Source organism: Ceratotherium simum, chromosome 5 (assembly GCF_057802395.1).
Source record: "Ceratotherium simum simum isolate JZ-2026a chromosome 5, ASM5780239v1, whole genome shotgun sequence".
In the NCBI taxonomy this organism is placed as follows: domain Eukaryota; kingdom Metazoa; phylum Chordata; class Mammalia; order Perissodactyla; family Rhinocerotidae; genus Ceratotherium; species Ceratotherium simum.
The window spans coordinates 17,489,207-17,512,172 of NC_141904.1; the positions used below are offsets into that span (position 1 = coordinate 17,489,207).

The 22,966-nt window shown below is 47.0% G+C and overlaps 1 protein-coding gene across 1 annotated transcript in view; it reads right to left on the minus strand.

The window, feature by feature from the left end:
- The window catches only part of EPHB1 (EPH receptor B1), a 429,979-nt gene that overhangs the window by 74,118 nt on the left and 332,895 nt on the right, over positions 1-22,966 (minus strand). The window contains exons 6-9 of the mRNA XM_004419346.3: positions 18,579-18,703; positions 11,152-11,314; positions 7,441-7,549; positions 6,501-6,565 (exon numbers count right to left, since the gene is read on the minus strand). Of these exons, the coding sequence (XP_004419403.1) occupies positions 6,501-6,565; positions 7,441-7,549; positions 11,152-11,314; positions 18,579-18,703 (462 nt within the window). The remainder of the gene's footprint in view (positions 1-6,500; positions 6,566-7,440; positions 7,550-11,151; positions 11,315-18,578; positions 18,704-22,966) is intronic.

The following is a 22,966-nucleotide window of genomic DNA, read 5'->3' on the forward strand; positions in this document are numbered from 1 at the left end:
TGGTGCTATTCATCAGGTAATGGACTTGGGGAAAGAAACCCTATCATCCGGAGAGTTTGCACATGTGGTTTTAGACTTTGAATGCAAAGATGAAATGTGCAAGTGCCTAGAAATCAGTCAGAAAATTCAGAATGGAAACAGAGCTGGATGACTGGATCTGGAGTTGTGGACGTGGGAGGCACACAGGTGGTGATTGAAGCTGCTGATGTGAAAAGCTGCTGATGTGAAAGACTGGGCAGTTTCTTGGAGTAAACCTACCAGGAAAGGTTGATGGGCACTAGAAACAGTTTGCTCCAACTGCTTTTCAGGACCAAGATCAAGACAATGGGGAGTTGTCTTTTTCCATGAAAGAGCGGAAGTAATGGGTGCCTAGCCAGGGCTTGGAGAAGAATCTAAGAGGGGAGCCCCATGGTGGGCAACAAAGCTGAATGGAAAAGCAGTGGATTTGAGGAGGATCTTCCTTCCACCTTCTGTCTAGGAGTTTCACCATCTTTTCAGGAGTTGTTCTTAAAACCACACTTATTGCCTAATATGTGTCTCTAGGAGAAGGAAAATGGACCACAGGCTACTTTCTATTGAGGAAGGTAATTCAGGAAAAAGAGTTTAATATCTCCCTGCTTCTTGGGTATCAATGATAAGGACAGGCAGGTCCTTCCAGGCAAGGCCCACTGGCTCTGGGCCGTTGAAGACCTGCCAGGAACCTGAGGGCGACAGCCGACCAGCTCAGGACTAAAACAGTTAACACGGTTTCTAAAGGCTTTGGCTTACAGCCAGCCACAGACACACGGGTGAATCTAGCTCATTAAATTTATTTGACATTTAATAAGCACCCACTGAACACTCAGCCACCTTTTGCACCTTGGGGCCTTTCCTCCTCCCCCCACAGGCCCTCACTTACTCATGCTCAGTTACTAATGCTCTGTTACCTCCAGAAGAGGCAGCCAACATTTCCATGGTCTGTCTCCCTCCACCAGGGGGTACACCAAGGTGGCCAAGGAGATTTCCAGTGGGCTGGATACTGTGTCCTCTACAGTTCTGAAACACACCTACCACCCAGAGTCAAGAAAGCTGGGTGTGGAGTCTTGGAGCTAGATGCGTTTCTGGGTCTAATCAAGTTCAATCTCCCACCTGAAGCAGGAATCTCCTCTACAACATCCTTTATTGATAGCTATCTAGCCTCTGCTTGAATGCTTCCAAGGACAGAGAGCTCACCTTCCCACAAAGCAGCCTGTCTCTGCGTTGGTGGAGGGCTCCAGTTTGCAGGGGAGGGGATGTTCTTATATGAATCAGTGTCTGCCTACTTTGATCTTTCCCTCAATGTTTCCATCACCCTCATGGAGCACAACAACAGCCTCTCCTTTCCTTTGCCATAATGGCGATATGCTTGATGATGACCCCAGGGTCCCTGCCTGTGTTTCTCCAGCAACAAACTGGTGTTTCCAAATCTCTTTAGTAACAGATCAGGACTTGGTACCCTCCACAGGCAGGCTGCCCTCATCTGGACAGGTGCTTTGCCAACATGTCCTTCCAGGAAGCAGTCCCCAGAACCAAGAACATCACTCTAGTGTTCTTAGCAGCATAGAGGACAGCGTGTCAGTGTATCACCATCTCTGATCCGAACTTTAATTGGGACCACAGAGTCAGACGGACCTGAGTTTAAAACCTTGTTTTATAAATCACTAATTCCAAGACTCTGGACGGATTATGCGTCCTCTCTGAGGCATCATTTCTTCACTTGCAAAATCTGCCTCATAAGATAGATAGTTACGAGGATTAAATTAGTTAATGCACGTCAAGTGCTTAACACAGTAAGTGCTCAAAATTGGAGAATAGTATTATTCTGCACCAGCAACAGTGCTTGGCTTTTTTATCAGCTATTTATCCCTCATATTAAGCCTGTGGTCAACCAAATACCTAAATTTTTTTCACACAAACCAGTAGCAAGTCAGGTCTTCTCCTTTTGTACTGCTTTATTTTTGTTTTAACCTGAACACTGGATTCTAGATTTATCCCTCTAACATTTCACCTTGCAGATTTCAAATTAGCATTCAAAGCTGTCGGATAGTTCTGAATTTTGCTTCTGTCTTCTGTGGTGTTAGTTATGCTCTCCAACTGTTACCTGCAAACTTGATAAGCATCCCTAGGCTTGCATCTGACTCATGAATTTAAAAAACAATCAAACAAACAAGAGATTGAATTGGACAAGGACTAGAATAAAGCTAGTGACTTCCTTCCCAGCTGACAGAGTTACTAACCCACTTTCTTTTGCTATGAAGACAAGCTTTGTATCCACTCGACTGTGCTTCCCTTTAGGAGAGCATCAAATATTTTTGCCAAAATAAAAATTTGCTACATCTACAATTCCTCTTGAATTTACTAAATGTGTAACCCTAGTAAAATGAGATGAGGTCTCATAATTTTTTCTTAATAATCCTGTGTGATTCCCAGTGATCACTGAATTCAATTTTAAATGCCCAGAACCCATCTGCTCAGTCTTTTCAAGTGTTTGGCTGGAACCAAGCCTGCACTCCTGTCCTGTAATCCCTGTGCTCTGTCCTCTTGCCCTATGTGAAAATTAAAGTGTTTGCCAGTCTCCGGTCTTTGGGCACACACTCTATTTGTTTCTGCTTTTCCCAAAGCTTAGTAATAGTAGCCTTGTGATTATATCTATAGTTGTCTGCAACACGGAGATGGTTCTGTTAGGGTTGCTTTCTAAAAGCCTTGACCCCTTATCAAGTGTTCATCTTCCTCTCCCCACCTACACACTTCACCCAACTCAGAAATTAGTGAGGCATCAGCCACTATCAAATGTGTAGTTACGTAAGCCCCATAAGTACATTTCCCAAATGTAGAATTTCCCAAACATAGAATTGACTGGAATTGTCCTAAGATAGATTCCCCAGCCTATCTTGGCCTATCTGGGTCATCCTGTCCAGGTAATTTTTGGTCAGCCAGCACCTTCTGAGAACTGGCCCACAGAAACCATGAGAACACACCATCTGTCTGCTTCTTCCTGGACGCAAGACATCCACAGTCCCACCCACCCAGCCTTGAACATGAGCCACAGGTTCCCAGGCTCTTCATTCAAGCATCCAGCACCACATCCAGCACAATTTCTCTTTCCAACCTGCTTTCCCTCTAGTCTCTTTCACCCAAATCCAAATCCCCCTTTATATGCCTGTTAGTTGTGCTCCAGGCTCAGAGGAGGGACATAAACCAGTGCCCTAGAGCGCTTGTGTTCTCAAATTGACCAGATCTGCCATGTCTCAACAGGGTAGAGAAGGTATTCCATTTGCAGACATTTCTGTTGTGTCTCTTTCAGTCTTTGCATCAGCTTGAAAGGAGGGTCTAAGAGGGCAGGGGCAGCCAGCCTCTCCATGGTGTCCTATGTCCTGCCTGTGAGGAAGAGAGGCAGGGGCTCTCAGGCACTGATGAATGAGGCGGGGGAGCTGCTGCAGGTTTTCTGTCACTCCCAGGGCAGGAAGCCCTCAGAGCTCCAGGATGCTGTCCACATCCCACAGTGAGATGCATGTGGATGGCCCAGGTAAAGTTATGTACACACATTCAGATCAGGCATTATCGACCTTTCTGCCCCCTGCAGTAGGATCCAGAGGGGAACCAACAAACCACCAACCAGGACACCTGGGATTAGTTCTCACCACATTCTCACTTGCTGTTGACCACCAGGCACCTTGGGCCTCTGCAATCTGGAAAGAGCCTGGGCTCCGCAGCCAGCCTTAGTGTGGCGTCTACCTCTTCCACCTCTGAGCCATGTGACCTGCGTAAGTCACTTAACCTTCCTAGATTAATGCCTACCTCCTCGAGGGGCTGTCAGGGTTAGATGAGTTGAAGCGAGCTACCAGAATCAAGTTCCCAATGCATGGCACAGAGTAGGCTTTCCCTAACAAATGATCCCCACCCCAACCCCATCTTGGGCCAGGCCCATCCTCCAGCAGAGCCTGAGTTTCCTCTTCCGTTATACATGTGCCAAGATTTCCCCCAGCTCTACAGTCTGTCCACTGTGATTCTCCAGCAGTAATAACTTTAGTTAGAGTGGCGGATGTCCACAAGTCAAAACGCACTAATGCAATTCAATGCACGAGACCATGAGTTTAGAGAACCTGGGTGCAAAGAGGAGCCAGGTATCACGGGCTGGATAAAAGAGAAAGGTTATGAATAGAGGGAAAGGACATTTCTAAAAGGCGAACTGAATTAAAAAGAAAACAGACTTCTAAGGCAGCCAAGGGAGTGAACTCTGGTCCACGAAGAACTCTGTGTCCACCCCGAGTCCCAGAGATGGCGACTCTGCAGCTTGTCAACTCTGTGTCCTCAGCTGTCCTCACTGGTTGCAGCAAGGCCACTATTACTGCAGACTGGGTACTGTTTTTTCTGTGGACCCTGGGAACCAGGGAAGCCTCTTTCTGCTGGCCTTGGAGGTGACAGAGTCCCCCAGAAGGGGGCTGTGAACACTTTGGAAGCATATCTCTGTGCATGTGGGCACCATGTGGTGGCCCAGCATAGCCCACCCCTCTAGAGCAGAAGAATGGCCAAATATCAGGTTTAAGTGCCCCTGGACTTGATAATCTGGGACGCTCTGTACCTGCCCACAGAGTGATGCCCACGGCTTAGCTTACATGCCTTTAAAAAGGGCACCCCATTCTCACCTTTGGGCCATCCCTAGCCTTCAAAACGGCATTCCTCCTATTGAACTCAATTTTGCATCCTCTGCCTACAGGCCGACATGGCCATCCCTAAATGTTTCATCCACAGAGTTCACAGGTTGCCAAATCTGAAATGGGCCTTACAGTGGTTCTCAACACGGCAAGGAGTCAGCCCAGAGTAGGGAGGAGAGCAATGTCAGAATCCTGAGGCAGAGGTGGGAGGCGGGGAGATGGAGAAAACCCGTCAGGTAATTCTGATGCAGCCTGGAGGGGCCACCTTCACCTGAAACCCAGAGATACAATCAAAGTCTTTGTTTTCCCGCTGAGGAAGCTAGGGCCCTGCCTAGGAGGGTAAGTGCACAGATTAATAGAAGCATCTGTAGATTTTGCAGTGAGGCACAGAGTTAGGGCATTGTAAGGGAGAGAGAACACATTAATTAAGATTTCCTCTCTGACACCAGTGACGTCTGTATAAAATGGAGGCCCAGGGTGGCCTGGAGGGGGAAAGAAAAGGGAATAAAAGCGACTCTGGCTGCTCTCCCAAATTCCCACCCCCAGTTTGTGCTGCTGATTGTGGGGGCTGCCCTAGACCACTGTGGGAGAGCCTCAGAGCCTCAGCCAGTACCCAGCCCACACCTTCCTCCCAGCAATGAGTGAGGAGCAGAAACCCAGCTGCCAGGGGCTTAGTCCTCTATGAACCCTTGGCAAATTCTTATTCTTGGATTGAAAGCCCCCGGGGAAGAAAGCCATATCTACAGACCGAGCCAGCACTGGCCATGCTAGAACACAAGCTCCCAGGTGAACGTCCTGGCATCACTCTCCTGCCTCGTGTGACCCTGGAGAAGGGAGGAGTCTGGTCCATGAGAACTCTGGCCTTTGAGTCCATTTTCACTCCTCACTGCTCACTGGAGGCACACACAGTGTGCGCACGAGGTCTGCTTTCCATGCTCACTGCTAGGTGAACAGGAAGAAAAGGGCTTACATTGTACTGGGGGGATTTCGGTGAGATGCGGCTCACAGAAGAAGCCTGTGACAGAGCACAGCACAAAGTGCTGGGGCAGATTTCTGAGGGCATCTGCGGAATTCAAAAGGAGCTATTTAGAAACAGAACATCTATGCCGCGAGGGTCTAAGCGTACTGCTTTCTGGAGGTAGGAAGGGGGCCCAACTGACCTTGTGGGACCTTTTTCAGATCCTGCAATGTTGTCACTACACAGATAAAAGAATAATTCTGACATAGGACTTTATGTTGCACGTTGACAAGGAGAAATTTTAGTTATAAAAATATTATGTATAGATTTTTAAAAAAGAGAGGAATAAGATAATGAGTGAGAAAAACTTTTAAAGGTACTGCTTAAAAGAAAACACTTGGGAGATATCCCAACACGTCAGACTCTTGGGCTCTGCTATCTTTTTAATTCCCTGCATTCATGTTCTCGGGCTTATCTGTGACTTTGGTTAACACATTCCCCAGCCGCTCAATTGGATAAGATAAGGCAGAAGGTGTTAATAGAGAACCCTCCATCTTTTCCCACTGAGTCTCATTCCAGGATTCATTGACTTGCTAAACCCAATCTTTTCCCCGCATTCGGTGTCCTATATGGGCTTATCAATGCAGAAGATAATCTACCCGCCAGGCGACCAATGAGTACCCACAATGGGCAGACAGTAGATGGTTCCTGGGGACCCGCAGAGAGAGGCCGTGGCTGGGGCATTGGGGGCTGGAAGGGGGCTTGTGGTTGGGACCAGTGAATGTGCCCATAAGGAGCGCCCCAAGCACTCGCCTGCTCCACTCAGTGGTTCACCAGGGGTCAGGCAGTGGTGTCTGCTTTCTACTCACCTCGGCCCGTGCTGTAATGCTGCAGCTTATCGCTGTACACAGCCTCTTTGCTGTAAGCCCGTTTCCTGTGGGTACAAGGAAAAGGAGCTCTCTCAGCTGGGGAGCAAACCGTCTGCTCTAGGGACCTCCGCCTAGGCCTCCTGTCTTGATCAAGCTCACCCGGCATCTCCGGGGACTGGGAACTGCAACTCTCACTTTAGGTGTAGCTCCTGCTGTGGCCAGCATTCTGGCTTGACCATCACTGTGGGCAGCTGAGTCTGCTTTCAAGTCGAGGTCTTTCAGAGGCCTGGTGGGGACATGGGTCCCCATCAGAGCTTGGGGCAGAGGCTTTGAAGATGCCTATTAGCACTCTGGCTGCACTGAAAAACTGCTCGGGAAGGGTCCATTGGAGCTTTACACAGCAGAATCTGGGCTAACCACCGAAGGCAGTAGCAACAATATTAAAAATTCACAAGGCCTTCAGGGCCAGCCCTTCTGCAGAACTCAGAGTTCTGCTTTTGCTCCTCGGCATCCCTCCTGCCTGCCTGCCTCGTGCCCTCTGCTGAGGGCCTTGGCTCTCTAAGCAGAGGCTGGGCCGTGACACAGGCACGTGACACGTGATGCTCCAGTGGGTCAGATGCAATTTTGTAACTGTCACTCCGAAAAGTCATAGTGTGTGAGGGGGGCTAAAAGTCTTGGCTAAAATGAGGTTTGAGGATAGATGCTGTTTACTCAGAGCTTTGCCCAGCTCTTATACAGGATTTTATCCCAGGCACAGAGAAAATGAATAATTCGGAGAATTCTAGGCTGCCTGTCGGTTGAGATGGAGTGATGATCCTAACTTTGACAGTGTGTCTGTGAATGGTCAGGCCCTGTCCAGTCTGCATAACCTGGGAGGGGTGTGCATGTGGGGCTTCCTGGGTCCGAGGAGAGCAGGCAGGAGTGGGAGTGGAGGGCCTACCTGCTACAGACGATGGAGATGGCCACCAAGGACACAACGAACACGACCCCAGCCGCCGCCGAGCCAGCAATCAGGGGCAGCTGCTCCCTCAGCTCGGACTTGTAATCATCTAGGTGAGAAAGAGGCATTAGAACCCTTCCTGTATGCCCTTTGCATACAGCTGGAACTCAGCGCGTGATACCAAACACTACATATAGATGAGAGAGAGAGCACAGTTTCTAAGCTTCAGAGCTGTAAGCCCGACCAAACCAACAAGTGATCTTTAAGACACAAATAAACAAAAACAAATGACAATGACAACAATAAAAACAAAACAGCAGTGACAGAATCTCAGAACTAAAAGCTGATGACATTCATCCCCAGAGCAGAGGTGACTCCCAATTTACATGGCCTCATTCAGAAGGTCTCTCAAAAGACTGTCAGCCACACTAAGGGTAGGTCTAATGGCGGGGCGGGGGTGGTGCTGAAGTCTTTTCTGAAACACAAAGTTGTTGAAATGCAGCAGAGCCAACAGATTCATTGAGCAGATACTTAAAGAGTCTCTGCAGCCAGCGAGCCCTGCACCAGGTGCTGTGTTGGATGAAGAAACACCCAAGGAACGGCCCAGCACTCTGAAGCTCCTATTCAAGAACAGGACCAAGGCTTCCACCAAATGTTGGGCCCACGCTGTTTGACACAGGAGAACAGGAAGCCCATGGGTCACAGAGGCAGATAGAGCTCGTCCAAACCCTGGCTTTACCACGTGTAAGCTTTGTGATCTTGGAAAAAGTATTTAGTGTCTTTGACCCTCAGACTCTTTATCTGTTAAAAAAAACATTTTAAATCAAACTATGATGCATATTTCACAGTGTCTGACCTATCATGGGTGCCCCAAATACTAATTGCCTTTTCCTTAATCCATATAAGCCACCCGGCCCAGCTGGCATTATTATTATTGTGGTTATTCTTTCACTTGATGTTAAGGAGCCATTATCTAAAGTTTAGGACCAAAGCATATGGAGGTCAAGCTATATGCGTTCCATTACAATCAGGATTGCCAGATAGAGCAGAAAAAATATGAGAGGGCTAGTTAAATTTGAATTTCATATAAACAACGAATAATGTTTTAGTATAAGTATATCCCAAATATTGCATGGGAGATACTTATTCTAAAACGTTATTCACTCTTTATCTGAATTCGACTTTAACGGGCCATGCTGTATTTTCTCTGGCAGCACTGATGACAATCCTTCTTGCAGTGAGGTTCCCCGGGCCCTGCATCAGCATCACCTGAGCCTAATTATTAAACATGAGGATTTCTGGGCCCCTCCTCAGACCTACTGAACCAGAACCTCTGGGTGAAGAGCAGAGTGTCTGCTCATTCACCAGACACTCCGGGGGATTCTTATGCCCCAGTGTTTGGGAACCATCTGTCAACTCTGTGGGTGAAGAGACTTCTAAAGACAAGGATGTTGTTCTCGAAGGTTCCCACTTTCTAGAAATCAATTTTAAAGACTGAAAGTAGTTTCAGTTTCCCTCTGCTGAGAGCTTTTTGTAACGTGTTTTAAAAAAATTAATTTGGCAAAAAAAAAAAAAAAAAAATGCAAGGAACCGCAGTGAGGAGTCCATAACAATGTCTTCATAAATTAAAAACTTCATAAAGCAATGTGACCTTCAGCCTGTAAAATTGATTTCTAGAGAGTGGGAGGCTTCGAGAACAACATCCTTGTCTTTAGAACTCTCTTTCTCTACCCACAGAGTTGAAGGATGGTTCCCAAACACTGGGGAGAATAAGAACCACCCGAGTGTTTGGGAACATGCAGACATCTTGCTTTATGAATGGTTTAAAAAACAAATTAGGCAGCAAAGTCAAAGGTTAGCCCGATGTAGCTAAGAGTAGCCTAGGCCCACAGTGGCTCTGCCCCCATGTGGAGGTCACTTGCCCCAAGTGTGGTTATTGACCCTGAGCAGAATCCCATAGGTCCTCCCTGTCCCAATGACCCCATCATAGATCAACCTTCAGACTCACCTTTGTGCTGCTGAGGGAGCCAGAGGGTGCAATGAACATGATTACTACTGATGTGTGAACTTCAGTCGCGAAGATAAACACTCCCAAATCTGGCCACTTACCAAAACTCTCTTACATCTAGCCCCTCTTGGGTTTACAAAACTTAACTGCCAAACGTAAAAGGAATAGCCTTCTTGGGAGAAATTTGTTACTTCTTGATTTGTCTAGCAGAATTGCCAAGAGATCAGTGCTCAGACCATTTTGAGTTTTGGGCTTTTAATCCTGCGTACCTCCCGACGCCAAAGTGCCCATAAATCTAGACGGTGAGTGAGGTGCAGAGGGGGACGGAGTCCGCAAGGAACAGAAGACAGCCTGCGCTCTTTTCACACCAGCAGCACTATTAATCTGAACGAATCGGCTCACCCTTCCACCCCACACCACGGTCCTCAAAAGATGAGTGAACATTCACCTAAAATAAACTCAAAACGGGTTGCAAACTCCAATCCCACAGGAGCCAAACAGCTCGCATCCAGGTACAAACCACTGGGAAGGGAGGGACACCCCGTGGGGCCGCAGTCCCCCAGCTCGGGGCAGAGTCCTCACGCTAGAATGCCCACCAGCACTGGCTTCTCTTACAATTCTTCACCAGAAAATGAATCTTATGATTTTTATATGAAATCATCTGATTTTTAAATCTTTCTGATGAATTTTTAAATTGTTAAAAAATATGAGTCAATATAAAACCTCAAGCCCTATCAAGTGCCTAGTTAGAAAGTACTGGCCTAAAATAAAATGTTATATAAGGGCAAATTGTTTTCTATGTAATTCAAGTTAACAAAGGAACAATTAAAGGCTTTCAATTTGGGAGGTTGGGAATAGACTGACATTTGGAAAACTATCAGGGAACAGCTCATAAATGAGTAAATAAATAGAGATAGACAGATAGGTAGAGAGTAGATAGATAACAATACATACACTACTGTAACTGGCGAATGCATTCACAGACACACCCGTGCACAATGCTGAGGCTACAGGGAGATCGGATTTTCATGACTAAAAAAACAGATGGTCTCAGGGGACTGGGGGAGATGGTTATAAGAGGGAACTAGTAAAGCCCAAGGGGAAGTATTTTTGGTGACAGACTTTCTGGCCTTGGGGATAGTTTGGAAAACAGTGGCTGTTCTCTCTGGAGACACTTGAGCAGGACCTGCAGGGGGTCAAATGTGAAGCTGCTTCACATATGCTGAGAAGCTGGGTGCATGGGACTGCTCTCCCCCAAATTTTGTCTCTCTGCTTCCTTCCTGGAGCCCTCTGCTCGTGCAGTGAGGCTGCGAGCTCAGCTCCCAGCCCCCAAGAACAGAATGAAGTGGGACTCAGGGTGAAACCACAGAGGCATCTGAGCACCAGGAGGGTACACGGACCCTTGACATATGTGTGGGCCTCACTGCTCTGCAAATGCAGGACCACACGTGGTGGCCTCTCTGTACGTGGTACAGAGACCCTTCCAAGGCAAATCCCTTAGATTTTGGGAGAGAAACAGGCCAGACTTCAGACAGATGTCCTGGCTGGTGAATAGAGCAGGTCTATTGGGGGCAAAGCCTTCCTAGGGAATTCCACTGGAATCCATTTAGAGTCGGCATTTTTGCTGTGAGTACAGCTTCTTTGGGTCTTCTTCTCCTCCCCCGGCTGCCTGCCCTGTGCCCGGGTCACTGGCCTGCCCTTACCGTCCGTCAGAGTCTGGAAGCACATCTTGCCGCTGAACTTGCCGTAGCCGGCCACGGTGCGGGCGCGCACCTGCACCACGTACACCATGCCCGGCCGCAGGCCGTCGATCCGTGCCGTGTTGGTCTGGCTCCTGGCCATGGAGGAGTTGAACTCGTTGTGTTCCTGAAAATGAGCAAGGGAAAAGGGTCAGCAGCCTGCTCCTGAGCCCCTACGCCTCATCAGTTCTTGGTCCTGCAGACCTGCTAGGAGTTGTCACCAGCCCCAGGCCATCCCTCTAAATGGGCACAGATTGACCTGAACTAAAATAATGAAAAATCAGCTCTGGACCATGGAGTGGTCACGTTCTGAAGAGAGGGGTCTCAGCAATGGCTGAGCTCTGAGGGCCTGGCCCGGGGGCACAGGGTCATTTTCTGCTCTGTCCTCCTCCAGGGTTCAGAGGTGGAATAACAAGGCACATCCAGCTTTGCAAAATCCTATCAGGTCTCTGACCTCAGCAGAAGCAAACTGGTCAACACCCTCCCCCTGCCTGCTTCTCTTTGTCTTGCCTCTGCTGAGCCCTGTTTTTTTCTCTCTTCACTCAAGATCTCCCTGGTCACTCCTCACAATGGCTGTTCTAGATCATTCCTTAAGTGCCCTCCAGTCCTTAGGCAAATGGCTTTGCATCCACTCTGCTGAAGAGCTTGAGCCTCTTCTGGACCAGCTCCCATCACTGCTTCTGCCTTCACTGTGTTGTGTGTCTATCTATGGCCCCATCCTCCAGTTCCCTCTCCACCAGCATGTCCCTTCTCCCTGGAGAGCATGGTGCTTGTGTTTCTCATCCTTCTGACCCTTCCGCTCGTTGTGAGTGCCCCTAACATACCCTTGCTGCCTCTCTTTGCTGCTGATCTCATGTAACACGTGGTCTGTGCCTGGACTTTTGTAGCCTCCCATCTTTTCTGCCACTCCCTCCCCACCAAATCCAAACTTGTTTTCTAAAAAATATCTCTGACTTTCCCTAAAACTATTATCAAATAAAAACAAAACTCTTAAATCTAGGTTTATAGGCCCTTCATAATGAAGTTAATTCCAATCTCTCACATCCTCCTAAATCGCCACCTTGCTGCCCCTCCAGGGACCACGTCCCTCTCCACCCCGCCTTCGCTTAGGCTATTTTCCAAGTCTGAAATGCCTCTCTCTGGGGGTCCTCTGTGCCCTCCAGTTTCTTTAAGCCTACACGTCTCAAGGCCTCCTCTTCTAGGAAACCTCCCCTCACTATTACAGCCCATGGATTCTCTTCACTGATGTCCTTCATCATTACACCTCACCCTCAGCATGTCCATATACACCAGCCTGGTCTGTAATCATTTCCATGTGAGCCTCATGGAGACTGTGGGTTATCTCTAAGTGTGGAGGAACAGAAGTTCAGAGTCTGGGCCTGCCCCTTCTTCACCACGAATCTTACAGCAAAATGGGGACATCAGTGAAAATGAAGAGCTTGGGTCACTGGGATGGAGGCCCCATATCCTATGTGCAGATCTAGGGTTCTGTGACGAGTTCTAGGCAGAAAGGTCCAAAAGGCATGGTGACAGATGAGGGGAAAGCTGATGATGAGAGGTCTGTAAGCCATATCCTTAGTCAAATGACAGAAGAAACTCGGGGAGTTGAGCCAGGAGAAAAGAATACAGCACAATGACAAGAAATTACTTTGTCTTAAAATATGTAAAAGCCTACTTTGCAAAGGCAAACAGGACCTGGTGTGTGATCATTCATTCATTTGGCCAGGCAGTCACATTTATGACACACCACCACATGCTGGGCGCTATAAAAGGGCTGCAGGTGTCAAGGCCTGGTCCCTCTCCTCTGGGGACACAACATCTTGTGGTATGGACCAGAAAATAAACAGATGATGACAGTAGTGTTAACTGAGTGACTTGGCAGAGGATAGCTTAGGGGGCTGTGGGGGACAGCAGAGGGTAACCCAGCCCACACTGATAAGGAGTCTGAGAGGGACTCAGAAAAAGGGTGACATGAGTCGAGTCATGAAAGATGGAAGAAATTAGCCACATGGATGAATGTGGGGAGTGAGAACTGAAAAGAATAATGAAAGAATATCCCATGAGAACAGAATAAAACATGCGAAAACAAAACCTAAAAGAACTGAGGCCCCTGCAGTAACTGGGCATATCTGGAGTGTGGGTGGCTTAGAGGATGGTGAGGAATGATTCGGAAGCAGTTGTAAGGGACCACAGGTTGGAGGCCAGCTCAAACAGATAGCTGAAAGTTACAAAGATGCCCATGCTCACCCTGATGGAAGGCATGCCCATTGGCCTCTGGGAGAGACTGCCTGGGGAAAGACTATCCATCCATCATGTGATCTATTTAAAAAGAGGTGGATCCCATCACCACCACCACCAATCAGGGATGCCACAGGAAGAAGGCACTATAGATGGGATGTCATCTAGGACTTTGGTCTTTACTATCTTCACATGCTGGAGATCTGGAACTATGAAAAGCATCTCATCACCTTCCAAATGAGGACAAAATCCCATGCTACAAAATCTAGAAGACTGCCTGAACTCTCTGGTTTCACTGGAATCTGACGGAAGTATGTGCTGCTTGAAATAAGTGAAGCATTGACTGGGCAGCTTTTACTGAGAACTGTGTTTTGGTGTGTTGGCATTTGGACTGTGAGGAAAAACCATTAACCCATAATCGCTTTACAGGCCACACATTGAAGAAGTTCAGTGGTTAAAATGAGTATCAGTTCTTGTTCTCTTCAAAACCATTAATCAACTTCAAGCAAATGAGCAAGAGCGAAGAGCTAGGATTTTTTTTTTTTGGTTGCTTATGACTGACTGTATAAGTGTGTGGGAGGTAGAGGCTGCAGCTGTTGAGGGCAGAGACCATGTCTCCCTTATTTCTCCTTCCCCAACATGTAGCACGGAGCTTGCACCGCCTAAGTGCTCAACCACTCAGTGCTAAATGAATGAATAAACAGCTCACTTCAGACCAGTTATCTGACCCAATCGATTGAGCACAAGATATTGCCAAGGTCTGAAAGGGTTTCTACTAGAAAATGATCCTAAAATTTTAAGGGTAGAAATTCCAAGGCCTAAACCAGCCTGTTCTGGCCCAGACTGTTATTATGAAGAGCCAGTCAACGTCTAAACGCCTAATCATGAAGACAGCCAAGAGCAGATGTAGATGCTCCTCCCATGGTTTGCCTACAAGCACTGACACAAGGAGTGAAAAGTGCTACAAGACAGTAAACAAGAGAGAATGATGAATGGAAATGTATTAAAATGGGGAAGGAGATGAACATGGAGATGCTCTGGAAGTGTCATCAGCTCGATGGCATCTCAGCTCTCTATTAATGAGCTGTTGGAGGAGGCGAAGGCCTCATTGATTCTATTCACAGAGATGAAATTGAAAGGTGTCCCAAGCACAAACTGAGAGAGTGATGTGGGGCAGGAGACCCAGGGAGGGCTTGGAAAACTACAGCCTATGGCCAGCTACTCATTTTTGTAAATAAAGTTTTATTAGAACCCAGCCACTTGCATCTATTGACATATTGCCTATGGCTGCTTTCCTGCTACAAAGGCAGAGCTGAGTAGTTGGGACAGAGACCATAGGGCCCACAAGCCTAAAATATTTACTATCTGGCCCTTTAAAAAAAACTTTGCTGACTCCTGGTTTAGAAGACGTGTCACAGGATGGAGAAATGGTGGGTTTTGTTTCGTTGGACTGAAGCCAGCACATCTACTGGGCTGAGTTCTGTTTGTGTTTGCATCTTCTAAAGACCAGGATTCCATGGTCTCGTGGAGCAGGTAGGCATACCATTCTGGTTACAAGCATTTGGATTTAAAATTAAGATACAATCTCCTATTCTCAGGGCCAAACTAATTTTGAGATCCTCTGCATCAATATGATTACATCCAGTCCTATACTGAGCTCAGAAACATATTGAAATACGATAAAAATGTCTATAGTTCTGGCTCTGTGACTCCCTAGCTGTGACCTGTGTGGTCATGAGTAAGTCATTTAACCTTTCTGTGACTTAGTTCCATCATCTATAAATTGGTTATACCTGGCTTTCAAGTATCTTTCTTTTATTTCTTTCAGGGATCAGAACTAATATATCTGTGAATATCTGGCACATAATAGGTACTCAATACATGATGAATTATTATCACTGTGGTTATTATTTCAAAAATACCCTCACAAGGTAATGTTTTTTCTTTAGTCATATTAGAAATGGTCAAGGCAATGTAATGGATTTTATAGTCAAGCACTTTATAAGTGGAGGAGAGCTTTATAGTAATATACCGAATGGTAATCAATGCCTCAGCAAAGAACCTTCTGTGTTTCCAAGGAAAGCATTCTATTCTCTGGAGTGGGAACAATAATACGCTTCACTGAGATGTGGAAGCTGCCTCAGGCATTGAGTTGCTGTGTGTGTGTGTCTGTTAATAATTAGTATAAATTACTGAGAGGTAAGGACATGGCCTGAAATGGGAGAATGAGCTTCCTTCAGAGCATCAGAAGTTGAGGTTAATTACAGTTTTTCAAGGGAGGAGGTTTGCATGTAAAGGGGAAGGCAGCGGAGGAGCTTGGGCGTGGGTTAGGGAGCAAGGAGCCAAGGGACAAAGGCATGATGGTTTTGATTCTGAGCCTGTCATTAAGCCCACCCCTGTCCCAGAGTGACTGCCCTTGGCACGGCAGACGAGGAGGACGGTAGGTGGTCACCTATGCATTCAGCCCCTTCCCAGCACCCCACTTGCCTCAGGGTAAAGGACCTAGGCTATGGGCTCACTTCCTAGCTGTGTGACCGTGGGCAAGTTTTTCTTTCTTTTTTTTTATTTTTAACTTTGTGCATTGGTTTCTTTACCCACAGCAATGATACTAACGTTCACCACACTGGGTTGTGAGGGGGAAAGGAGATAATGTTTGTCAAGCCCCTGGCATCCAATAGGCGCACAGTAGGGAGAAATTATTATTTTTCTGAGATGAGTTCATGTGTGTGTGGAAAGGGGGCTGGATGGAACCTTATTAGTGACTCTGACGTCACATCATATATTGGCCACACACGATACTCTATTGAATCTGTAGGACAACTTTGGTGATAAAATGAGGCCATGTGGTCAATCGGTCCAAACAGATTGGTCCAAAACATTTTGGAAAGTCAACATTTACTTTATTAACTGATAAAAAATATCTAGGGCCCCAAATTCAAAGCTGAATGGATATAATGGTTGCTTATGAATCCAGATGGCTTAAATTACCCCCAATTCACTGAATTATACGAATCAACTGTCTACAAAACCCAATATTCTCTAAATGAATAGAATGCTACCTAATCCTCACCTTGCTTACAAGTTCAGCTGTAATGGCCGAAGGGCATACTTCCTCACAGACTAGATTGGTGATCCATCTGGCTCTCCACTCTCAGGGAGGTAAATTGCTACCATTTTACAAATGCAAAAACTGTGGCCTAGAGTTGTTAAGTCATTTGACCACACTGCATGGCTGGTTGGTTAGGGAGGGCAATGGAAACTAGGGCTCCTGCTTCCCAGTGCAATTGTGCCTCACTCTTCAACACTGCTGCCACGTTGGAGGCTGCAGGTCTCCATCCTTGATCATTTTCTTATTTCCATTGACCCATCGGATGATCTTACCCAGGCTCAAGGCTTTGATACAATCTACATACTGACAACTTCCCAATGGACATCTGCAACCTGCTCCTCTCTCCTGAATTGCAGACGTATACATCTGGCTGCCTACTCCACATCTCCACTGGGCTATCTCAGAGGCATTTTAGATAGCAAGCTGAACTTCTGTCCCTTTCCTCACTGCAAGCGAGCTCTACCCACAACAATCCCCTTCCCAGTCAGTGGTGGTCACATCCTTCTAGCGGGTCAGGCCAGAACTCTCCCACATCTGAAATCCAACCTGTTGGAAATCCTGCTGGCTCTCTCGTTTGTTTATATATCTGGAAATTGACTATGTTTCACCAGCCCTTTGCTTCCACTTTGGTTCAAGCCACCATCATCCTGGTCTTAGACGACTGTAATCTAGCAGGTCTATTTTCAATGGAACAGCCTGAATGATCCTTTAAAACAGTAAGTCAGATTTTGTCTGTCCTCTGCTCCTAACCCTGCTGTGGATCCCCATCTCACTCAGTGGAAAAACTCAAGCTCTTAAGGCCCAACACGATCACCTTCCCGGATCACCTCACAACCCTGTCTACTATTTCCCCACTCAGACTGGTCTCCCTCCTGCTCCTTGAATTATGCATCATGGTCTTGCCTCAGGGCCTTTGCACAGGCTTTCTATCCTCCAAATACCTGCTACACAACACCCTTACCTCCTTCAGGTCTTTACTTAGGACTTAACTTCTCCAGGAGGCCTGCCTTTACCAGTCTCTCCACTTCTGTAACCTACTCCTCCCCCAAACCTGACCCTCCTGCTCCCACTGACTTTGCTCTGCTTTTTCATTTTCCCTTCACACTACTCATTTTCTAATATAGTTTATGATTTCCTTATTTATTATGTTCATTGTTCATTGTCTGTCTCCTTTGGTTGGAAGGTAAGCCCCTTGAGGGAAGGAATCTCTGTTTTGATCACTAATATATCCTAGATAGTCCCTGCCCAATAGCAGGCACTCAATGAACACTTGCTGGACAAATAAATGAATGACTCTGGTGTTTTTACAAATAATGTATTGGGTCAGTACAGAAAATACGGCATTTTCCTGGGATTTTGCAAATGCCACAGTTCACCAACATGGGAGAGGGGCCCAGACAGACCAGGGGCCAACTCCACAGGGCCCCATTTCCCTGTCCGTGGCAGCCCGTGCCCCACGGTTGCCCCCAGCAGCAGTTGCTAAAAAACAGTCAAGGAAGATAATATATAAATTTCTATTTCTATTAATTTCTATCTCATCCTTTTAAATTTCCATTTAAATATTTTTAATCTCCATAAGTGTATTAGTGCAGTAGTACATGCATATAATTTATAAATAAGGAATCTTATATTGGAGGTACATGATCAAAAACTTTGAAAAATACTAGTCTATGAAACCAAAAAATCTTGGGAAAATTCAGGGGGCACCTGGCAGTTTTGTAGCATGTGCATTAGTACAGCAAGCACGTGACTGGAAGAACAGGATGGGTCCTGCCCACACCAGCCCCATGAGCTGTCCAGACCACAGGGTGATGGTTTGGAAGGTTCTCTCCTGAGCTGGTACAGAAAGTAGCTGAGCTTTGGAGGCTTTTGCCCAAGCTGACCTGGAGAACTCTCCCAGGGAGCCTCTGGCCTCTGTCACCAGAGTCCTCCCTCCCCTAGGACTTCGTCCAGCTTGTCTCTTTGTGCCCTCAGCTGGCCACCACCCACCACCCCACAGTGACTGGCCCTGAGTCTTTCAAGCCTGCAGGCAAAGCTGGCTCACCTTCTCATAGTACCGGATCTCATAGTCCAGGATGATGCCATTGGGCTGCTCCGGCTGAGGCCATGACAAGGTGATGCTCCTCATGGTGGCGCTGACCTGGTGCATGATGGGAACAGTGGAAGGGGCTGTGGAGAGAGGAAGAGACAGGGCAGACAAACAGACCCTTGATTATGTGAGAAGTGCCATCTTTCAGAAGTAAGAAGGGAGAGAAATGTCACTGGATTTGAACCCTGCCTTTTCTTTCTCATCAGCTGAGCTGGATCTGCAGAACTTCCTGTGGGTTTTGCAGAATGAATGGAGTTTGGATAACAAAGGAGAGAAAAGGTGGTAATTTCGGACAGGAGAGCATGTGTGAGGGCAGGGGCTGGAATGGATGGAGTGCTTTCTGGGCAGGGAGGAGAAAGGCTTGACCAAAACCAGAGATGGTTGGGGGAATCATGCAGAAAACAGTGTGGCCTGGAGAAGTGTGAGCCAGTTGGGGAGGACATGACAACCAGGACAAATTTAGGCTTCAGAAAGGACGAAAAGAGGAGCAGGGGTATGTTTTTGAGCAGAAGATGTTGAAAGATCTCAGTTTTGCAATAATGGGCTGAACTACGGCAGAGAAGAGAACCTGGAGGCAAGGTATGATAGTGCAAGAGTAGCACTGGTCAGTGCAGAAGAACTGTGCAATAGAAAGGAACATTCTAGCAAACATCTCTTTTGGAGACTGCAGGTAAGGTTTTGCTACACATCAAAAGAAAGAGGAGGTATCTCTCAAAAAAGACATGAACACAGACCAACCACAGAGTTCTTTCAGACTTCTGTCAGAGTTTTCCAAATGAGAACATTGGCGACAAAGAGCTAACAAATATAAATGAAGAAATGATCCACAAAGCAAACATTTGGGAACGGGATAATAATTCCAAAATCTGTGAAGTGATTCCGAAATCTCTCTTTGGAAATAATATTATTTGTTTCCCAATTCAACATTTTTCACAGGGTGTAAGTAAAATGAAAACAGTCTGGAAATAACAAATGAGGGTTGTCTTTCTAGGGGAAGAGGCGGGTAATGGATGAGGCTTCAGTCTGTGCTCTGCGCAGGGGCTATTTCGTTTAGTCCTGGCACTTTTGCCGTGATGAAGGTCATGTCTTCACGTGAACTCCACTTTACAAGGGTTTCTCTGGGGACTATGGCTGAGTGACATTTACTATCCACAATTTAAGTCTCCCCTCCAAGACCTGAAATTACAGAGCACGGCTAGTGGGTCACGGGAGGGGTGGTCAGTGCATTCTCCACCACTCACTGGACCACTCACTGGAGCATCTACTACACGCTGGCCCCAGGACCGGGCGTGGGACGCAGAGCATTTGTTCTGATGATGCTCATAGTCCAGGGAGCCATAAGGAGAGCACAGAGTGAGAAGTGGTGTGATGAGGCCTTAGAAGCAGAGTATCCCCCTGGGACTTTGCACAGTTCCCATCAGAGACTTTGTGAAAATGCACCTCTCAGAGCTCCTACTCCTAGGAGCATAATTGACTAATGGCCCCAGCTGCTGCATTCTGAAATCTATCACTGTATTCACATAGAGCCCTACTTACCACAGGCTGCTCCCAGCCAATGACTGAGAGTGGCAGGCCCATTCCTGACTCTTCTGGTGGGCAACTTGGGCTGAAAGACTCCCATTGGCTTTACCAACACTTCTTTGGAACAGCATGACAGTCTAAGGCTCTTCCCACCCAATCCTCCTTCCTTCCCTCTCTCCTTCAGAGGGATCACGGTCTGATGGCTCTCCCAGCCTCCTCTGGCCTCCACTCCATATCCCCAATAAATCTTTGGCACATCTAATCCCACCTTGGCATCTGCTTCATGGAGGACCTGAATTAATGAAGTCCTGAATTCCCCTATCAAGTATTCGCTGCCCGGCCCTGCTGTGTCTCAAGGGATGGGAGGCTCACTGCCTCCAGGAGCTGCTGCTCCTTCCTTGGGTAATCTCACCAATTGGCACGTCTTCCTTATCCTCATCTGAAATTTGTCTTCTTCCTACTGGTCTCAGTTCTGCCAACTGAAGTAATATAGAATGTTCCCTCTTCCACAGAATGGCTTGTCAAATAGCTAAAGAAACTAGTTAGGTCTCCCCTGAGTTTTTCCTGCTGAAAAGAATGGCCAGGTGCTACGAACATTTCTCCCCATGATATGCTGCCACCTGAGGTGGCTCTTCTCCGACTGGGGATCATGTTATCTAGGTCTCTCTTTAGTCATGAGGCCCAGAGGTGAACTCAGTTCTCTCACTGATGTTTAAGCAGCAAAGATTAGAGTAAAACTAATATCTACCATGACCTGTGTGCTATACGTCTATTAACGTGACCGTTAGCCTTTGTATCACAAACACGTCTGAAATCACAGTCAAATATGACCTTTAGGTTTTCCCATGGTATGCACCTCATCTTTTGTCTGCAGAGTTGGCTTTTGGCTTTGACTACAGGGATTTACATGTATCTCTTTACCTTCCTGGTGTCAAATTTGGCCTATTAATCTAGTAAGTTGAAATAATTTTTTGATTCTGATTCAACCATCAAATGCATCTCCTCTTCCTCCCAACTTAGTATCATGGCCCAGGTTCATCAATTAACTAGTTGAACAAATATTTAATTATCTGCCATGTGCCAGTCACTGTTCTAGACTCTAGAGACTCCATAGTGAATGCAATAAATTTCCTGCCCTCATAAGGTTTATTTTCTAATGGAGAGATTCAGAGACTAGATGTAATCAATCAATCAATCACAAGGTATGTTAAAAATATTAAGTACAACAAGAAAAAATTGAACAGAGGGAAAAGGATACAGAACGCCAAAGCATAGGAGGCTGGCTGGGGGAAGGCCGCAAGTCTAAATCGTGTGGTCAGCAAGGCCTTGCCTGAGAAGTAGATGCGGGAGTGCAGGGTTGAAGGAGGGGAGGGAGGGAGCCACGCTGGTGGATATCTTGGGGAAGAGCACTTGAGAAGGGAGAGCCAGGGCAGAGGTTCTGATCTGGGAGCAGCCTAGCCTTTCAGGGGAACAGCAAAGAGCCAGTGGGACTGGAGCAGAGACAAGGCCACAGACGGTAATGCCCTGAGGAACACTAAAAGAGGACTTTGGTGGGGCTGGCCTCGTGGCTTAGCAGTTAAGTGCGCGCGCTCCGCTGCTGGCGGCCTGGGTTCGGATCCCGGGCGCGCATTGACACACTGCTTCTCTGGCCATGTCGAGGTCGCGTCCCACATACAGCAACTAGAAGGATGTGCAGCTATGACTTACAACTGTCTACTGGGCCTTTGGGGGAAAATAAATAAATAAATAAAAAATTAAAAAAAAAAAAAAAAAAAAAAGGACTTTGGCCCCTATTCTGAGAGATGGAGAGCCGTGGGAGGGTTGTAAGCAGGGGAATGAGATAATCTGACTTGCATGTTAACAGTATCACCCTCTGCTGGGCTGCAGATAGAATGCAGGGGCCATGTAAAGGCTGAAAGATGGATCAAAACGCTATTGCAATAATCCAGCTTCAGGATCACGGTTACTAGGATGAGGCTTGGAGCAGTGGAGGTGGTGAGAGTGGGGGCGGTCAGATTCCGAATATATTTAGAATATCTCAATGGATGTGGGATGTGGAAGAAATAGAAGAGTCAAAATGACTCCAAGGTTTTTGGCTGGAGCAACTGGAAGAGTGGGGCTGCCATCAACTGAGATCAGGCAAGACATCAGACGAGAAATGTGGGCAGAAAGACCAGGTGCTCCTGTTAGGTTTGAGACGTCCAGGGTGTCCCAGAGTAGATGCTGAGTAGGCAAATGTATATAAGAGGTCCAGACTGGAGATATAAATTTAGAGTCACCAGTATTTCAAAGATATTGAAAGCAGCAGAACTGACAGAGATCATCAGGAGAATGAGCAGAACACAATATATATTCCAAGATTCAGGAGATGAAGGGAAAACAGCAAAGGGGCCTGAGAAAGAAAGGCCAGTGAGGTAGAAAGAAATGGGAGAATGTGGTTGCCTAGAAATCAAGGGGCAAGAAGGTTCCCAGGAGGAGAGAATGTGGGAAACGCTGAGTCACATAAAACGAAACTAGGAACTGAGCACAGATTTAGCAACAGGCTGGATGGTTAAGTGTGGATGGCTCATGACCATCTTTTCCTAGACCTCGTGGGCATTGTGCAGTGCCATGGAGAGGATGAAGGCACTTCAGGGAAGGTGAGGCAGTTTCCGGAGTCAGTCCAGATCCCTGGGGGATCCTGATGGACCCACCAAGACAGGCTGTGAATGGCTCTTGATAAGCCTGCTTCTCCGCCACCACCACCCCCACACACACAGCTCCTGCTGCCCTTTCAGACCTACGTGGAAACACGATTTACATGTTGTTCATCATGTCAGTGC